At 39.6% G+C, this 21,546-nt stretch overlaps 1 protein-coding gene across 1 annotated transcript in view; it reads right to left on the bottom strand.

Moving 5' to 3' along the window:
- Nucleotides 1-21,546, bottom strand: part of TTC27 (tetratricopeptide repeat domain 27) — a 177,598-nt gene that overhangs the window by 52,296 nt on the left and 103,756 nt on the right. Inside the window, exon 13 of the mRNA XM_080812875.1 lies at nt 2,091-2,318. Within this exon, the coding sequence (XP_080669001.1) occupies nt 2,091-2,318 (228 nt within the window). The remainder of the gene's footprint in view (nt 1-2,090; nt 2,319-21,546) is intronic.

The following is a 21,546-nucleotide window of genomic DNA, read 5'->3' on the forward strand; positions in this document are numbered from 1 at the left end:
GAGAGTAATCCATGTTTGTGAGGAACATGGCATTGACTTAACTTAGATTACAGAGGCTAAGGGAGGGAGTTTATTTTCTCACTCCTTAGGGTAGCCGTGGTTGGGCAAATTCTAGGCAGGGGTGCTAAGATAAACAAGGATAGGATACAATTTTCCTAAAAGTAAAAATAAAAATTTGACAACACAATATCGAGTTCTGTTTTCTACCAGGGCCCAAAAAAAAGAAAAAAGAAAGAAAGAAAAAAGCCTCGCGATCATCAAATGAGAACACGGTTTGTCAATCTTGGCACTACCAACATTTGAGCATTTGAGGCCGGATAATTCCTTTTCCTGGGGGGCTCTCCTGTGCATTATGGGATGTGTAGCAGCAGCCCTGGACTCTAACCACTAGATGGCAGTAGTAGACCCCTTCACCTCCCCGTCACAAAGTGCCAAATGCCCCTGCAGGGCCAAATCCTCCCCACTTGACAACCACCAAGTTAGAGCAAGAGGTCCATGAAAGCCAAATCTCAGTATACTTGAAACATCCTAGCTGCTGAACGCATCTGTTAATTTCTGCTGATCATTTAATTCTGCTGATAATCTCTTCCCCAGACTTCTTAACAACCGGCTGATTTGGGAGGTTCTCACTGTATTCATTACCCAGAGTGAAGAAAGCAAGCAAGTAGCTCAAAAAATGTACTTCTAATTTTTTTCAATATAAAAGATATGCCCCAAATCTACCCAGTTCAAAAATGATCATCTCTGCCCACGCTTGTTCATAGCAGCACTATTCATAAGAGCCAAGAGGCAGAAGCAACCCAGTGGTCAACCAAAACAGATAAACAAAAGGTGGTATATCCATCACAGTGGAAATTCTGACACATGCTGCAACATCGACATTATGCTGGGGAATTTGCTAGTCATAAAGGGACAGATACTGTTATGAGTCTACTTATCTGAGGTACTTACAGGAGTCAAATGCAGAGAGACAGGAAGTAGGATGATTGCCAGGGACTAAGGAAAGGGGAGAACAGGGAGCTACCATTCAGTGGGCACAAAATTTGAGTTCTGCAGGATAAAAAAAAGGTGTAGAGGCAGCGGGTAGTGATGGTTGCACAACGATGGGAATGCACTTCATGCTATGGGACGGTACACTGAGACATGGTGAAGATGATAAATTTTATGTTATTTGCTTCCTACCACAATTTCCAAAAAAAAAAAAACCAAACAGCACACAGGCACTGCGGTCAGACTGTCTTAAGTTCAAATACTGACAAAATGCCCAACAAGGTATCTGGGTCATAGTAAGCTCCTCAGTAAACAGGAGGAGCTGATTACAAAGTAGTATTTTCACCAGAATTCTACCAAGTCAGTGTGCATGTCTGTCAGGACCCATGGTTGACAGTAATGTGTGCATTTGATTGGTGAAATAGGAAAATAGTTATAAAGAAAGCATGGTTTAAAAAAACAATGATCATTTCTTACAATAAAATCATTTTACCAACTGAATATCATTAAGCATGAAGTAAGGTTAATTTCTTCCCCCTCAAAATTAGGCTCTCTCCTGTGGATCTGTCTTGTCACTTATTTTAAAGATCCAGACTCTTTTTATACTATTTTTTCAAACCTCAAAAAAAATTTTAAACATTAAAAAATGTGTATATATATAGACTTTTTCTTAAATGATCAATAATCCATTCTAGATGTTACCCTGTTTATATGAGTTTTGCTTCCATTATTGATTTCCAAATCCCCTGCCCAGTCCTACAGGGGCTGTAATTCAGACTCCCATTCATTTCATCCTAACATATCTGCTGGAAACAGAACCTAACTTTCACAGCTGCATGTGTATTAAGGACAGTTAAAGGAAAGAAATAACAAAATAAAACAGATAAGTCAATAACAGAAACACAACAGAAAGCATCTAAAAGAAAACCAATGTTTTTGATGACGAGCAAAAATCAGTGATCAGCAGAGGCTCCCTTCTCAGCTTGCAAAGCGAAGCTCACCAGGTAGGAGGACAGGAGACAGGTACTCGTTCAGTTAGAAACCAAAGCAAAGAAAAACCTAAGTGCCCAGAGCAGATGGGGCTTTCCTAACGGTCTCACCTGCATGGGGTTGATCTTCACCGAGCGCTCAAAGCACTCCACACATTCTCTGAACTCCTTGTTCCGCAGATGAAGGAGGCCTTTGGAGCGCTGGGCCCGAGCGCTGCGGTGGCGAGACAGCTCCCAGGCCCGGTCGTAGCAAGATTGGTCTCGAAGGACATCTCCAAGCAAGCAGTATAAACTCGGCGTTTCTTTTTTCTCCAGCTCTTGCCTAAGGATTTCTTCTGCCTAGAAATAATAAAGAAATAACTGAATTGCTTAGAGTGACAAATGGCTATTTTTTTTTTTTTAGCACATATACATCTTTATCCCACAGGATCCAAATGTTTGTTTTCAAAGTTTGAGATAACCCACTTATTTCCTGCATCTGAGACACAGGCAGAATAAGAGAAAACAACTATGGTACAAGTGAAAGAGAGGAACAAGAAGAGGCAAATGCTGCTTTACTGGCGTCTGGAATTCTCCAGAATCCTCCAGGAAAGAAAGGCACCAAGGAGAGGTGAGAGCAGCCTCTTGAGTTCACCTCTACCCAATAGCAATGAAAAGTAGGTTTTTCCTTTTTTATGTTATTTACCTATTGTTTGTTTTGTTTTTCCTTTCTTAAAATGGCATGCTCAGGGAGCCTGGGATTGCTGAAATATTTATAAAAGAAGGAGGGGGGTACAACTTCATAGTCACTGCTTTTTCTCATAGATAAAACTTGCCATCATGAGGTCGGCTTCCAGACAGTCCACTCACTTTAGGAATTAAAGACCATCCTCAGTATATGGCACAAGCTTGGGTATAACTCGCAAAGGTCCACCTCATCAGCTGAACTAATTCTGGACTTGTTACCCCTACTACTCCACGTCCCCCCTGCCCCTTTACCCCTTGTTTCTGATCAGTTTCAATAGCATGCTAGCAGCTCTGCTTTCCATCCTCACACACACACCTTCCCATAAACAGCAGTGGAGTCACCAAAGATGCCAAGACTGCCAGGAAGCCATCCTACTGTAGTTAACATGATACTTTAGGATTCGTGATTTATGTAGCTGGCAATCTTAAAGTCGATATAGTTGATTCGCTTTAGGCTGCACACTGCTAGAATTCTTAAACAGTCCAATTTTTGCAAAGTCTTTCTAAAAGATGGTTGCATATGGCACTGTATGTTAACTAAAATTTAAATAAATTTTTTAAAAAGGTGGTTGTGCTTCTCAAAGCATCTTTGGATGCTAGCTCCTCTGCACCTCTGCAGGGGTTATGGGTTATGTAGGCTTTTTAGGCCTAGTCTGGAAACAGAACCAGATTTTATTAAACAGTTTCCAAGGAAAAAGAGTTCTAAATCCCAAATAGCCAAAATACATGACATTTTCAAATAACATCCATGTAATTCCTCTATAACAGATGACACAATAGCTATTGCTGTATTTAACCATAACTCTGTAAGGTCATCTAAGTGTCCAACACATGTATATCTACAAATACGCCTATAGTATCCAACCGAATTATGTGTACCAGACTGCAGCCATGGCAGGATTTTTGCTGAAATGATCTTACAGTGTAGTTGAAGGCATTTCTCCTGGTGATGTGGCATTGAAACCTGATACCCACACCCTCCCAGAAATTCTGAAGGCTACCCCTGCAGAAAATAAATATTTGTGACTAGCTATCTGATCTAGTTGGATTTGAAGACAAGAGGAGCCAGCAATCATTAGCGGGTGTAACACTGGTAGTCCATGATGTCCAGGGACGAAAGAATTTCTTAAATTATCACCTGTGGGAACTCAGAATAAAGCACCAACCTAATATAAGGCTTCTGTGAATTATGTGATAGGACCCTGAGGCTACCAGATTGTGAGGTGAGCTGGCCGCTTCTAAGTTCACTAAACAGCTCAACAAAGAAAACAATGTTCAGTATTTTAAATCCTCAAGGTCAGAAAACCAAGGAATGTCTATGATTCCTAAAGGAACTTCTTTTCCCTTGTACCTGCCAACTTAGGACAGCCAAAACTCTGATGTAGACATTGCTCCTGCATGACTGCTGACTGACAATACAGGACAAAGTCAGTTTCACTAGATCTGTGTGCAAGTTAAGGCATTTGATTGGGTTAGTCAATTGTTTTAGTCATTCATTTTTCTCCCTCTATTGCCTTTTAGCTATAAAAGGCATTTGATTATTTTTCAGTGATTGCTCTGGTGCTAATCACGCACATCTACAATTTGTCAAAGTTCATTTAGAGTTAACATTGTATTACCTCACCTTTTTCATGTCACAAGTGGCCCAGTCAAGTCCTTCCTAAATTTCTGTTCCACAGAAACAATGAAAGAGAAGTAAGTGATTCCTGTTGTTTTCAGCCACTAAGTTTTGATGTGGTTTGGTTCACAGCAATAGTAACTGCAATGATTGTTTAAAACAGGAAGGTGATTGTTTAAAACAGGAAGGTTACTCTAGTACTACTCCCTTCATCTTGGTCAGGAGAAGAGGCCATCGATCATGAAAGAGAAAGACCTAAGGATTTAACTAAGGACACTGGGGATGAGTCAGATAATAGAAATCTCCAAACCCTACTGAGTTTCCAGTACCAGTGAGGCGGTCCTCCCCTATCTGTTAAGACTCGTGCTACTTTGCTTAAAGACAACAGAATGACTTACTGCACCTCAGGGAGGTACCCTGCGACAGAATGCCAAATCCCTTCATATCTTCCCTTTCCATACCTTATTGCCTCCATACAGGTAAGTAGACTTACACACGAAGAGAAACACAAGATTTCATTATTTTCTATAGGGGAAAATCTTGGATCGTGGGGAAAAAGAGATTCAAAGGGGGAGAGACCATAGATAAATTGTGGATCATGATTATAAGCAATTAAGGTACTCATCAGAAATTTCTGATTCACAGGACTAACTCAAGCAGCTGACGATGGTTCTAAATTATTTGCTCAACTGCCGGACTAAAACCTGGACTCAAATGTGGCCAAAACTAAGCTGAGATGCTAGGAATTCATGTGGAGGAAAGAGTCCAACAATTTAGGAAGAAAAGGCTGTTGTCAGTTTATTATTTACAACCTGTTCACCCATCCCAATGTCCTCCAAGAGGGCCCAGGGGATACTCCTTTCATCTTGGCATTGAGAAATACATTGTATACGGAGTATAAGCGTTCTTGAAAAGTGCTATATAGATGTCCTGTGTAAGCTGGGGGAAAACTTGGAGATCCCTCAGTTGAAATGAGCTTCCTGAGCTCAGTGGGGATTATCAGAATTCAAGGTAACAGACAGCTGATAGCACTTAACCCCTGGAAGCAAGATGAGTGCAGTTGCTTGCAACAGTCACAGCCAGAGTAATAACGAAAATAGTGCAACAAGAATGGACCTTAGGTGGTGGCTGACTGACCAAGAAGCCTTAGGACCAAATTATACGTACAGCCAACTAAGTCCAAACTTGATCTATATAACATTAAAAAAAAAATCTAGGTTTGGACACCAGACATCTGACCCAAGTCACCATTCTAAAACACTATTTCTCACCCAACTGGGAGAGAAATCCTTGAGGGATTTCAGAGTTAGAGCCTCTTTAAAAAATTAAGGAAGGGGAGTGGAGGAGTCAAGATGGCAGAGAAGTAGCAGGCTGAGATGACATCGGGTAGCAGGAGATTAGCTAGACAGCTTATCTAACCATTGTGAACACCTACAAATCCAACGGGAAATCAAAGAGAAGAAGAGCAACAATTCTAGAAACAGAAAATCGATCACTTTCTGAAAGGTAGGACCTGCGGAGAAGTGAATCCAAAGCGACGGGAAGATAGACCCCGGGGGGAGGGGCTGGCTCCCAGCAAGCGGCAGAGCAACAGAGCACAAAATCAGGACTTTTAAAAGTCTGCTCCACGGAGGGACATCGCTCCAGAGGCTAAACCGGGGGGAAGCCCAAGCGGGGTCAGCATAACCCCAGGTCCCGCGGGGTCACAGAAGGACCGGGGGTGTCTGAGTGCCACAGAGCTCACAGGTATTAGAGCAGGGAAGCCGGCTACAGTGACAAAGCCGAGGAGTGAGCTCTCAGCCCGGGGTTACCTTGTGCCAGTCGCAGGCTGGGTGGGCTCCGAGCGCAGCCAGAGGCCACAGAGATGGAAGCGACCGGGCGCTTTTCTCCAAGTGCCAGCAATTGACTGCTTTCCTACAGGTGTGACCGCGGGCCAGGGAGGTGGGGCGGTTGGTCGCTTTTGTCTGAGAGCGCACTGAGGAGTGGGACCCCAAGCTCTTGGCTCCTCCAGGCCGGAGATTGGGAGGCCGCCATCTACATTCCCGTCCTCTGGAACTCGGAACTCTACGGAAAGCGCTCAGGGAACAAAAGCTTCCAAAAGGAACCCGAGCGGATTACTTAGCCCGGCCCCTGGCAAGGGCGGTGCAATTCCGCCTGTAGCAAATACACTTGAGAATCACTACAACAGGCCCCTCCCCCAGAAGATCAACAAGAAACCCAGCCAAGACCAACTTCACTCACCAAGGAGAACAGCGGAATTCCAGGGGAGGAGAAAGCAAATCTTATCTGGATAAAATGACAAGGCAGAAAAACTCACCACAAAAAAAAGAAACAAGAGGCAGTACCGAAGGCTGGGGACCTAATCAATATGGACATTGGTAATATGACAGATCTAGAGTTCAGAACGATGATTCTCAAGGTTCTAGCCGGGCTTGAAAAAGGCATAGAAGATATTAGAGAAACCCTCTCCGGAGAGATAAAAGCCCTTTCTGGAGAAATAAAAGAACTAAAATCTAACCAAGTTGAAATCAAAAAAGCTATTAATGAGGTGCAATCAAAAATGGAAGCTCTCACTGCTAGGATAAATGAGGCAGAAGAAAGAATTAGTGAAATAGAAGACCAAATGACAGAGAATAAAGAAGCTGAGCAAAAGAGAGACAAATACTGGACCACGAGGAGAGAATTTGAGAGATAAGCAACACCATAAGACGACACAACATTAGAATACTTGGGATTCCAGAAGAAGAAGAAAGAGAGAGGGGAGCAAAAGGTATATTGGAGAGAATTACTGGAGAGAATTTCCCTAATATGGCAAAGGGAACAAACATCAAAATCCAGGAGATGCTAAGAACGCCCCTCAAAATCAATAAAAATAGGTGCACACCTCGTCACCTAATAGTAAAATTTACAAGTCTTAGCGACAAAGAGAAGATCCTGAAAGCAGCCCGGGAAAAGAACTCTGTAACATACGAGGGTAAAAACATTAGATTGGCAGCAGACCTATCCACAGAGACCTGGCAGGCCAGAAAGAACTGGCATGATATATTCAGAGCACTAAACGAGAAAAACATGCAGCCAAGAATACTATATCCAGCTAGGCTATCATTGAAAATAGAAGGAGAGATAAAGAGCTTCCAGGACAAACAAAACCTGAAAGAATTTGCAAACACCAAACCAGCTCTACAGGAAATATTGAAAGGGGTCCTTTAAGCAAAGAGAGACCCTAAAAGTAGTAGATCAGAAAGAAACAGAGACAATATACAGTAACAGTCACCTTACAGGCAATACAATGGCAATAAATTCATATCTCTCAATAGTTACCCTGAATGTTAATGGGCTAAATGCCCCAATCAAAAGACACAGGGTATCAGAATGGATAAAAAAACAAAACCCATCACTATGCTGCCTACAAAAAACTCATTTTAGACCCGAAGACACCTCCAGATTTAAAGTGAGGGGGTGGAAAACAATGTACCATGCTAATGGACATCAGAAGAAAGCTGGGGTGGCAATCCTTATATCAGATAAATTAGATTTTAAGCTAAAGACTATAATAAGAGATGAGGAAGGACACTATATCATACTCAAAGGGTCTGTCCAACAAGAAGACCTAACAATCTTAAATATCTATGCCCCTAACATGGGACCAGCCAACTATATAAACCAATTAATAACAAAATCAAGGAAATACATCAACAGTAATACAATAATAGCAGGGGACTTTAACACTCCCCTCACTGAAATGGACAGATCATCTAAGCAAAAGATCGACAAGGAAATAAAGGCCTTAAATGACACACTGGACCAGATGGACATCACAGATACAGAATTCAGAACATTCCATCCCAAAGCAACAGAATATACATTCTTCTCTAGTGCACATGGAACATTCTCCAGAATAGACCACATCCTGGGTCATAAATCAGGTCTCAACCAGTATCAAAAGATTGGGATCATTCCCTGCATGTTTACAAACCACAATGCTCTGAAGCTAGAACTCAATCACAAGAGGACATTTGAAAAGAACGCAAATACATGGAGACTAAACAGCATCCTTCTAAAAAATGAATGGGTCAACCAGGAAATTAAAGAAGAATTGAAAAAATTCATGGAAACAAATGATAATGAAAACACAATGGTTCAAAATCTGTGGGACACAGCAAAGGCAGTCCTGAGAGGAAAATATATAGCGGTACAAGTCTTTCTCAAGAAACAAGAAAGGTCTCAAATACACAACCTAACCCTACACCTAAAGGAACTGGAGAAAGAACAACAAAGAAAGCCTAAACCCAGCAGGAGAAGAGAAATCATAAAGATCAGAGCAGAAATCAATGAAACAGAAACTAAAAAAACAATAGAACAAATCAACGAAACTAGGAGCTGGTTCTTTGAAAGAATTAATAAAATTGACAACCCCCTGGCCAGACTTATCAAAAAGAAAAGAGAAAGGACGCAAATAAATAAAATCATGAATGAAAGAGGAGAGATCACAACCAACACCAAAGAAATACAAACAATCATAAGAACATACTATGAGCAACTCTACGCCAACAAACTCGACAATCTGGAAGAAATGGATACATTTCTAGAGACATGTAAACTACCACAACTGAACCCAGAAGAAATAGAAAACCTGAACAGACCCATAACCAGTAAAGAGATCAAAACAGTCATCAAAAATCTCCAAACAAACAGAAGTCCAGGACCAGATGGCTTCCCAGGGGAATTCTACCAAACATTTAAAGAAGAATTAATTCCTATTCTCCTGAAACTGTTCCAAAAAATAGAAATGGAAGGAAAACTTCCAAACTCATTTTATGAGACCAGCATCACCTTGATCCCAAAACCAGACAAGGATCCCATCAAAAAAGAGAATTACAGACCAATATCCTTGATGAACACAGATGTGAAGATTCTCATCAAAATACTGGCCAATAGGATCCAACAGTACATTAAAAGGATTATTCACCACGACCAAGTGGGATTTATTCCAGGGCTGCAAGGTTGATTCAACATCCACAAATCCATCAATGTGATACAATACGTTAATAAAAGAAAGAATAAGAACCATATGATACTCTCAATAGATGCTGAAAAAGCATTTGACAAAGTGCAGCATCCCTTCCTGATTAAAACTCTTCAAAGTGTAGGGATAGAGGGCACATACCTCAATATTATCAAAGCCATCTATGAAAAACCCACTGCAAATATTATTCTCAATGGAGAAAAACTGAAAGCTTTTCTGCTAAGGTCAGGAACACGGCAAGGATGTCCGTTATCACCACTGCTGTTCAACATAGTACTAGAAGTCCTAGCCTCAGCAATCAGACAACAAAAAGAAATTAAAGGCATCCGAATAGGCAAAGAAGAAGTCAAACTATCACTCTTTGCAGATGATATGATACTATATGTGGAAAACCCAAAAGGCTCCACTCCAAAACTGCTAGAACTTGTACAGGAATTCAGTAAAGTGTCAGGATATAAAGTCAATGCACAGAAATCAGTTGCATTTCTTTCCACTAACAAGACAGAAGAAAGAGAAATCGAGGAGTCAGTCCCATTTACAATTGTACCCAAAGCCAAATAAATCTAACCAAAGAGGCAAAGAATCTATAGTCAGAAAACAATAAAGTACTCATGAAAGAAATTGAGGAAGACACAAAGAAATGGAAAAATATTCCATGCTCATGGATTAGGAGAACAAATATTCTGAAAATGTCTATTCTACCTAAAGCAATCTACGCATTTAATGCAATCCCTATCAAAATCCCATCCATTTTTTTCAAAGAAATAGAACAAATAATCCTAAAATTTATATGGAACCAGAAAAGACCTTGAATAGTGAAAGGAATATTGAAAAAGAAAGCCAAAGTCGGTGGCATCACAATTCCGGACGTCAAGCTCTATTACAAAGCTGTCATCATCAAGACAGTATGGTACCGGCACCAAAACAGACAAATAGATCAATGCAACAGAATAGAGAGCCCAGAAATAGACCCTCAACTCTATGGTCAACTAATCTTCGACAAAGCAGGAAAGAATGTCCAATGGAAAAAAGACAGCCTCTTCAACAAATGGTGTTGGGAAAATTGGACAGCCACATGCAGAAAAATGAAATTGGACTATTTCCTTATACCACACATGAAAATACACTCAAAATGGATGAAGGACCTCAATGTGAGAAAGGAATCCATCAAAATCCTTGAGGAGAACAGAGGCAGCAACCTCTTTGACCTCAACCACAGCAACTTCTTCCTAGGAACATCGCCAAAGGCGACAGAAGCAAGGGCAAAAATGAACTATTGGGATTTCATCAAGATCAAAAGCTTTTGCACAGCAAAGGAAACAGTTAACAAAACTAAAAGACAACTGACAGAATGGGAGAAGATATTTGCAAACGACATATCAGATAAAGGGCTAGTATCCAAAATCTATAAAGAGCTTAGCAAACTCAACACCCAAAGAACAAATAATCCAATCAAGAAATGGGCAGAGGACATGAACAGACATTTCTGCAAAGAAGACATCCAGGTGGCCAACAGACACACGAAAAAATGCTCCACATCACTCGGCATCAGGGAAATACAGATCAAAACCACAATGAGATACCACCTCACACCAGTCAGAATGGCTAAAATTAACAAGTCAAGAAATGACAGATGCTGGCAAGGATGTGGGAATGCAAGCTGGTGCAATCACTCTGGAAAACAGTGTGGAGGTTCCTCAAAAAACTGAAAATAGAGCTACTCTATGACCCAGCGATTGCACTACTGGGTATATATCCTAAAGATACAAACGTGGTGCTCCAAAGGGGCACGTGCACCCGAATGTTTGTAGCAGCAATGTCCACAATAGCCAAACTGTGGAAAGAACCTAGATGTCCATCAACAGATGAATGGATAAAGAAGATGTGGTATATATACACAATGGAATACTATGCAGCCATCAAAAGAAATGAAATCTTGCCATTTGCGACGACGTGGATGGAACTAGAGGGTATTATGCTTAGCGAAATAAGTCAATCAGAGAAAGACAACTATCATATGATCTCTTTGATATGAGGAAGTGGAGATGCAATGTGGGGGCATTGGGGGGAGGTAGGAAAAGAAAAAATGAAAGAAGATGGGATTGGGAGGGAGACAAACCATAAAAGACTCAATCTCAAAAAACAAACTGAGGGTTGCTGGGGGAGAAGGGACGGGAGAGGGTGGTGGGGATATGGACACTGCGGAGGGTATGTGCTATGATGAGTGCTGTGAAATGTGTAAACCTGGCGATTCACAGACCTGTACCCCTGGGGATAAAAATATATTATATGTTTATTAAAATAAATTAATTAATTAAAAAAATTAAGGAAGGAAGAAGGAAGGGAGGAAGGAAGGAAGGGAGGGAGGGAGGGAGGAAGGGAGGGGCGGGCCAATACTGATGAAGAAGGACCCCACTGTAACGTAACTATCATATAAACTAATTCTTCCCTTGTCATCCCCAGACATAAACTTTAACATTTGCCAGGTAATTCTTTCCTGGGGGAGAAAAAATACCTGTCTTTTCAGGATTGGTAAGTTCTTATTTAATGCTATTCCTCTGGGACCCAGAACATCACCATGATGAGTCAGTGGGTTTATGGGAGTCAGTAGGTCCCATGGTAGGCCTAGTAAATCATATGTACCGCTATGTCAACTTGCTTCAGCTGGAAACTATGATTTCCCAAATCCCTTTCCCTTCAGACTTTGCATTACAGTTGGTCAGTGGGCAATCTGTTGGGGATCTGAAAGGCAGAAGTAAAGCAACAGCCTTTACTCTTGGAAGGTGGTTGTGGTTAATTATGGTGTCACACAAGATGCAAAAGATGCCCCTTAGATTCCAGCTTGTCCTTTGCTCTATGTATCCAGCTTATGCTTCTGATTGTGGACCCTGTCAACCAAAAGCAGTCCCAGGAACACCATCAGACATTTCACTGGGGACCCACAGGACTGCTAGCTACGTACAGACAACAGCTTTCCACAGATCTCTCCACAAGTTCCTCTTTCATGCTTCCATTTCAATGGCTGGAAGGCCTCAGCTTCTCCAATTCCCTGGTAAGTTCTGACTTAGCCACTATGCCAGTGCTTCGTGTGGTCTGGGAAATGATTTCTTTCCCTGATAACTTCTCTTCCCTCTTCCACAGCTTTAGTTCTCCAGCTCTCTCCATGTCTGCATAAGATCTAATTCCTTTAATATGCCCCTTGATGACATCCCAAAACTACACAAAGTGGCTCTGCTTCCATCAACAAAACCTGAATGGTACAATTTTTTTTTTCATTTTTGTCTTTTACACTCCTTATGTGTCCTCCCATTTGATAATGATTTACATATTGGTTTTTATCCAATATGCATTAAATGTATTATCTCAATCCCTATAGTTAAGTCTGAGAGGTAGACATTAATATGCCCATTTTTAATACAAAGAAATAGAAGCTTATATTCCTTGGTCAGCTGGTCATTCCAAAACCAAGAGATACTAAGTTGAAAAATGGGACCTTAATTTCAGGTTCCATACTTTTCCTATATTCCACGGGTGGGTATCAGCAAAAATGATGGTCTAAGGACCTCTGAAAATTCCCTACTCCATAAAAGCAACAAGAAGACTAGCAAAAAGTATTAGAATTGACTTTTTTGGTAACCCTGGAACTGATCCTTGATAACCCTGGAAATCAACCAAAAACTTGAAATAATCCAGACAATGTTTATTCTACCCCTCCCCTAAAAAATGCTGATATCTTGGTAAGATTACCAAGTTTGTGTGATTTGAACTTGCACCATTCTTATTCCATTCTCTCCAATTCTGCAGTAGCCTTGAAAACCAACAGCAGGCAATCATGGTGATTGGTGGCCTGGCAGCCACCAGCGGGAAAAGAGTGGGATTAGAGCTCTTCTGAAGTCTCATTTCCAAGGAACTGTCATTATCTGACCTGGCTGGTGGTCGCCTGGAAGAATCCACCTGCAAGGTTGTCTATGACTGAGTTTATCCAGTGATAAACCTCTGAGTTCATCCAGTGAAAAGCCTTTGTCAAAAACAATTACAACTGGTTAATTTTATAGCTGTCTCAAGTGGTAAATAAAATGTGGGACAAACAACAGGCTAACCAAAAAACTTAAAAATGAAAAAGGAAGTAAGGAGTACCTAAGGGCTTTGAAAGGCTGCAACGTATTCATGGGAATCCAGAAGGCATGTGTAGGGTGCTGCACATGTTCAGGATAAGACCCGAGAAAGCCGTAAGCTCTCACCTCAGGCTGACTCAGAGGCTTCGCACCAGAAGTCAGTGAAAGCTAAGACAGGGCTGTTGATTGCCTGCCTCAGTGTTAGAAGCATGCTCCTATACACACACACACACACACACACACAGAGCCCATCAGCAAAGACTGGGAGACCTGTTGGTTCTGGCATTCAAGGAATATTCTGTCCAATCATTAGTTGACCATTAAGCTAACGAACCTGAGACTTCAGTGGCTGCACAGGACAAAGAACATAGATTTTACAGAATTAGTCAAGAAATATCACTATACAAACGAACAAAAATCACAAACAGCAATAACAAACTGATTTCTAGAGTTGTCACATTATATTATTTAAAATGTCCAATTTTCAACAACAATTTATAAAAATATGCAAAGAAGCAAGAAAGTATGGCCATAACGTAAGAAAAAAAGCAAGAAATAGAAACTCACTGAGGATTCCCAGATGATGGGCGTAATAGGCACTTAAAACATACTATCTTAAATGATCCCTCTGATCCCTCTTACAAGGACTAAAAAAATAACACAAACACACACACACACAAAGTAGTGATACCTGCCTGGCTCAGTAAGTAGAGCAGGCAACTTGACCTTGGGATTGTGAGTTCAGTTACTTAAAACTAAAATCTTAAAATAAAATTTTAAAAAAAGTAAAAATGACAAGGGAATTAAAATGGCACAGTAAAAAAAAAATACCCATTTAACCAAAAAGGCGGCAGTAATAGGGAAAGAGAAAAGACATAAGACATATAGAAAATAACAAAATGACTAATATACATCCTACATTATCAGTAAATAAATTAAATGTAAAAGGATTAAATACAACAATCAAAGGCAGGAATTGGCAGAAAGGATAAAAAAATGATCTAACCAAATGCTTTCTACAAGAGACACACTTTAGATTCAGACACACAAAAGGGATGAAAAGGAAGGAAGGAAGGAAGGAAGGAAAGAAGGAAGCAGGGGGTTAAGTACACTGGAACCAAAAGAGAGCTGGAGTGGCTAAATTAATAGACAAAATTCACCTTAGGCAAAAATTGTTAATAGGACAAAGAAAGTATATTTTAATGATAAACATTCAATCCATCAAGAAGACAAAACTATGGGGCGCCTGGGTGGCTCAGTGGGTTAAAGCCTCTGCCTTCGGCTCAGGTCATGATCCCAGGGTCCTGGGATCGAGCCCCGCATCGGGCTCTCTGCTCAGCAGGGAGCCTGCTTCCTCCTCTCTCTCTGCCTGCTTCTCTGCCTACTTGTGATCTCTGTCTGTCAAATAAATAAATAAATCTTTAAAAAAAAAAAAAAAAAAAAAAAAAGAAGACAAAACTATAAGTAGACATTCACCTAACCATGAGACCCAAATCACACGAAGCAAAAACTGACTTCTCTAAAGGAAGACATATACAATTCATCAATTATATTTGAAGACTTGACTTTCCAACCTTGGATAACAGATATTACAGTTATATAGAAGAGAGAAATAGAAGACTTAAACAATGTTATAAACCAACTAAGCCCAAAAGACATCTAAAGAACATTCCACCCAAAAAAAAAAAAAAAGAACATTCCACCCAACAGCAGCAGAACACTCACTCTCCAGGATATTCTACATATTAGGCTGTAGACAAGAATCAATGAATTTGAAAGGACTGAAGTCATACTTAGTATGTTCTCCAACTACAATGGGATGAAATTAGAAATCAGTAATAAAAAGAAATTTAGGATGGGTATCGAGGAGGGCACGGCTGAGATAAGCACTGGGTATTATACTTAACTAATAAATCATTGAACACTACATCAAAAATTAATTATGTACTCTAAAGCTAACTGAGCATAAAAAATAAATTAAAAAAAAAAAGAAACTTAGTAAGTTTAATAAGTAACAAATTCATGGAAATTAAATAACACAGTCCTAAATAACTAATAGGTCAAAAAAGAAATCACTGGGAAATTAAAAACATTGAGATAAATGAAAACATAATATGACAAAACTTACAGGATACAGTGAAAACAGTGTTTAGAGGGAAATTATAGCTGTAAATACCTATTTTGAAAAAGAAAAAAGATCACAAAGCAATAATCTAATCTTTCACCATAGGAAACTAGGAAAAAAAAAAAAGAAAAGTAAACGCAACCCAAAGAGCTGAAGGAAGAAAATTAGAAAGATTAGTGTAAGTTAAAAAAAAAAAAAAAAACCAGAAGTTGGTTCTTTGAACTGAAATTACTAAAATCAGAAATTAAAGATGAGAAATTACTACCAACCTTATAGAAATAAAACAGATTATAAGGAAGTACTATACTCCACAGGCATCCAATACAAAAAACAGGATCCAGGGTCCAGAACATCAGGTCATACCCTTTAAACACCTGCATGACCTAAAACTACCATTCTACAAATACTTACTCTACTTCTAACTGCACTGTAATATAGATCGTAAAGATCATGTTGTATGTCCAAAGACATACGACACAGACCTAGTGCTGGCAACCTTGCAAAGACAAATATACAAGTGAAAGATTAAGTAATAATCATGAAAATCTTCACATTTGAAAATGCTAAGTTACTGAGGATTTCAAGTACTTCCTTCACCAACTTGTATCTATCTCAAACTCTTACAAAAATGAGGAACACAGAGAGTGAGTGGTATGCAACATCTTGTTACCAAACAATATCAATTCTGGGTATTCTATTCACTGGAACATGGGTCTCAAGGGCCAAAATGTGGTAGATTCCTGAAGAAATTAAGAAACACAAGAGCAGCTTCCTGGGCAAGATGGCAGAGGAGTACCAGACTGAAATGACATCAGGTTGCAGGAATTCAGCTAGATAGTTATCAAACCATTCTGAACACCTACAACTCAACAAGAGATCAAAGAGAGGAAGAGCAGCAATTCTAGTAACAGAAAATCGACTAATTTCTGAAAGGTAGGATGTAGGGAGAAGTGAATCCGAAGCAATGGGAAGATAGACCGCAGGGGGAGAGGCTGGCTCCCGGCAAGCAGTGGAGCAATGGAGCACAAAATCCCAACTTTTAGAAGTCAGCTCCACTGAAGGACATTGCTCCAGAGGCAAAGCGGGGGTGGAGTCCTCACGGGGACAGTGTGGTCTCAGGTCCCGCGCGGTCACAGAAGGATCGGGGGTGTCTGAGTGTAGCAGAGCTCACAGGTATCAGAGCGGGGAAGCCGGCTACAGAGACAGAGCCAAGGAGTGAGCTCTCAGCTTGGGGTTACCTTAAACTGTGATCCAAGGCACAGTCAGTCCACTGCTCTTTGAGCAGGGACCCCACAAGTAGCAGATCTGGGGAGACACCCCTGGAAGAGCAGAGTGGCAGATCAGCTGGGTTTGGAGACTCCAAACGGGGCTGTGTGCCAGAGACATAAACTCTCGGTCACAGGTTGGGTGAGCTCGGAGCATGGCCGGAGACCAGGGAGACGGGAGTGGTTGAGGACTTTTCTCCAAGGGCGTACTGGGGAGGGGGGCCCCGAGCTCTCGGCTCCTCCAGGCTGGAGACTGGGAGGCTGCCATTTTTAGTCCCATCTTCCAGAGCTCTATGGAAAGAGTTCAGGGAAGAAAAAGTCCTCAGAGCTAACTCAAGCAGATTACTTAGCCAGCCCCTGGCGAGGGCAGCGCAATTCTGCCTCAGGCAAAGACATCTGAGAATCAGGACAACAGGCCCCTTCCCTAGAAGATCAGCAAGAACATCCAGCCAAGACCAAACTCACTGATCAAGGAGAACAGTGGAATTCCAGAGGAGGGTAAAGCAAAGCATGGAATCCATGGTTTTCTCCCCATGATCCTTTAGTCTTGCAAAGTTAAATTAAAATTTTTTAATTTTATTTTTTTCTTATTCTAATATTTTAAACTTTTCCTCTTTCCTCTTTTAACATTTTTGTAACTAGTTTATCTTAACAATACTTTTCTAAAAAAAAACTTTTTAAACCTTCATGATTATAGTTATATTTTATCCTTCATTGTATTTAACCTTATTTTTTTGTATACATATAGAGTTTTTTTCCTTAAAAATTATGGGAGACAATTTCTCCTAATAGATCAAAATATACCCTAAACCTAGCACACGGCTTTGTTCAAGTCTCTAGCCTGAGCACATTCTCTCCCACTTTTGTTTTTCTTTCTTTTTCCAAACAACTTATCTTATTAATTCTTTTTTTAGAATTTTTTTAAAATTTTCATCATATTCCATCCCTTCAGTGTGTTTACCCTTATTTTTGTATATATATAAGTTCTTCTTTCTTTAAAATTTTTGGAGGTAGTTTCTTCTAAGAGACCAAAATATACCCAAAATGAAGTAGGTGGCTCTGTTCTACTCACCAGTCATACACATATAATTATGTGTATTATAATTATGTATTATTACATTATATAAATTATAATATATATATTATATATATATAATATATACATGGGTTTTTAAATTTTTTACCCCTTTTATTCTCCCCCCCCCATTTGGGGTCTCTTCTGATTTGGTTAGCATACATTTTTCTGGGGTCTTTGCCACCCTTTTAGTATTTTACTCTCTCGTTCATATATTCTTATTTGGATAAAATCACAAGGCAGAAAAACTCACCACAAAAAAAAGAACAAGAGGCAGTACTGATGGCTAGGGACCTAATCAATACAGACATTGGTAATATGTCAGATCTAGAGTTCAGAATGACGATTCTCAAGGCACTAGCTGGGCTCGAAAAAGACACAGAGGATATTAGAGAAACTCTGTCTGGAGAAATAAAATCCCTTTCTGGAGAAATAAAAGAATGAAAATCTAACCAAGCTGAAATCAAAAAAGGAATTAATGAGGTGCAATCAAGAATGGAGGCTCTTATTACTAGGATAAATGTGGCAGAAGAGAGAATGAGTGATATAGAAGATCAAATGACGGGGAATAAAAAAGCTATGCAAAAAAGAGACAAACAACTACTGGACCATGAGGGGAGAATTGAGAGATAAGTGATACCATAAGACAAAACAATATTAGAATAATTAGGATTCCAGAAGAAGAAGAAAGAGAGAGAGGAGCAAAAGGTATATTAGAGCAAATTATAATAGAGAATTCCCCTAATATGGCAAAGAGAACAAGCATCAAAATCCAGGAGGCACAGAAAACCCCCTCCAAATCAATAAAAATAGGTCCATAACCTGTCATCTAATAGTAAAACTTACTAGTCTAAGTGACAAAGAGAAAATTCTGAAAGCAGCCCGGGAAAAGAACTCTGTAACATACAATGGTAGAAATATTAGATTGGCAGCAGACCTATTCACAGAGACCTGGCAGGCCAGAAAGAAATGGCATGATATATTCAGAGCACTAAATGAGAAAAATATGCAGCCAAGAATACTATATCCAGCTAGGTTATCACTGAAAATAGAAGGTGAAGGAGAGACAAAAAGCTTCCAGGACAAACAAAAATTAGAAGAATTTGCAAACACCAAACCAGCCCTACAGGAAATATTGAAAGGGGTCCTCAAAGCAAAGAGAGAGCATAAAAGTAGTAGACCAGAAAGGAACAGAGACAAATACAGTTAACACTCACCTTACAGACAATACAATGGCACTAAATTCATATCTTTCAATAGTTACCCTGAGTGTAAATGGGCTAAATGCCCCAATCAAAAGACACAGGATATCAGAATGGATAAAAACACAAAACTCATCATTATGCTGTCTACAAGAAACTCATTTTAGAGGCAAAGACACCTCCAGATTTAAAGTGAAGGGGTGGAAAACAATTTACCATGCTAATGGACATCAGAAGAAAGCTGGGTTGGCAATCCTTATATCAGATCAACTACATTTTAAGCCAAAGACTATAATAAGAGATGAAAAAGGACACTATATCATACTCAAAGGGTCTGTCCAACAAGAAGATCTAACAATTTTAAATATCTATGCCCCTAACATAGGAGCAGCCAACTATATAAACCAATTAATAACAAAATGAAAGAAAAGCATCGACAATAATACAATAATAGTAGGGGATGTTAACACCCCCCTTGCTGAAATGGACAGATAATCCAAGCAAAAGATCAACAAGGAAATAAAGGCCTTAAATGACACCAGATGGACCAGATGGACATCACAGATATATTCACATCATTCCATCCCAAAGCAAAAGAATACACATTCTTCTCTAGTGCACATGGAACTTCTCCAGAATAGATCACATCCTGGGTCACAAATCAGGTCTCAACGGTACCAAAAGATTGGGATCATCCTACTAAAGAAAAAATGGGTCAACCAGGAAATTAAAGAAGAACAGAAAAAATTCATGGAATCAAATGAAAATGAAAACACAACTGTTCAAAATCTGTGGGACACAGCAAAGGCAGTTCTGAGAGGAACGTATATAGTCATACAAGCCTTTCTCAAGAAACAAAAAAGGGCTCAAGTACACAACCTAACCCTATACCTAAAGGAGCTGGAGAAAGAACAACAAAGAAAGCCTAAACCCAGCAGGAGAAGAGAAATCATAAAGATCAGAGCAGAAATCAATGAAATATAAACCAAAAGAACAACAGAACAAATCAACGAAACTAGAAGCTGGTTCTTTGAAAGAATTAATAAGATTGATAAACCCCTGGCCAGACTTATCAAAAAGAAAGGACCCAAATAAATAAAATCATGAATGATAGAGGAGAAATCACAACCAAGACCAAAGAAATATAAACAATTACAAAAACATATTAAGAGCAACTATATGCCAGCAAATTTGACAATCTGGAAGAAATGGATGTATTCCTAGAGACATGTAAACTACCAAAACTGAACCAGGAAGAAATAGAAAAACCAAACAGAACCATAACCAGTAAGGAGATTGAAGCAGTCATCAAAAATCGCCCAACAAACAGGAGCCCAGGGCCAGACGGCTTCCCAGAGGAGTTCTACCAAACATTTAAAGAAGAATTAATACCTATTCTCCTGAAACTGTTCCAAAAAGTAGAAATGGAAAGAAAATTTCCAAACTCATTTTATGAGGCCAGCATTACCTTGATCCCAAAACCAGACAATGTCCCCATCAGAAAAGAGAATTACAGATCAATATCCTTGATGAACACAGATGCGAAAATTCTCCTCAAAATACATTAAAAATACTATTCACCATGACCAAGTGGGATTTATTCCAGGGCTGCAAGGTTGGTTCAACATCTGCAAATCAATCAATGTTATACATTAATAAAAGAAATAACAAGAACCGTATGATACTCTCAATAGATGCTGAAAAAGCATTTGACAAAGTACAGCATCCTTTCTTGATCAAAACTCTTCAAAGTGTACGGATAGAGGGTACCTTTCTCAATATCGTGAAAGCCATCTATGAAGAACCCACAGCAAATATCATTCTTAATGGGAAAAAACTGAGAGCTTTTCCGCTAAGATCAGGAACATGGCAGGGATGTCCACTACCACCACTGCTATTCAACATAGTACTAGAAGTCCTAGCCTCATCAATCAGACAACAAAAAGAAATTAAAGGCATCCGAATCGGCAAAGAAGAAGTCAAACTCTCACTCTTTGCAGATGATATGATACTTTATGTGGAAAACCCAAGACTCCACTCCAAAACTACTAAAACTTGTACAGGGATTCAGTAAAGTGTCAGTATATAAAACCAATGCATAGAAATCAGTTGCATTTCTATACACCAACAATGAGACAGAAGAAAGAGAAATTAAGGAGTCGATCCCATTTACAATTGCACCCAAAACCATAAGATACCTAGGAATAAACCTAACCAAAGAGGCAAAGAACCTATACTCAGAAAACTATAAAGTACTCATGAAAGAAATTGAGGAAGACACAAAGAAATGGAAAAATGTTCCATGCTCATGGATTAGAAGAATAAATATTGTGAAAATGTCTATGCTACCTAAAGCAATCTACACATTTAATGCAATCCCTATCAAAATCCCATCCTTTTTTTTCAAAGAAATGG

The sequence above is a fragment of the Martes martes genome, assembly GCF_963455335.1.
Source record: "Martes martes genome assembly, chromosome: 9".
Taxonomy (NCBI): Eukaryota; Metazoa; Chordata; class Mammalia; order Carnivora; family Mustelidae; genus Martes; species Martes martes.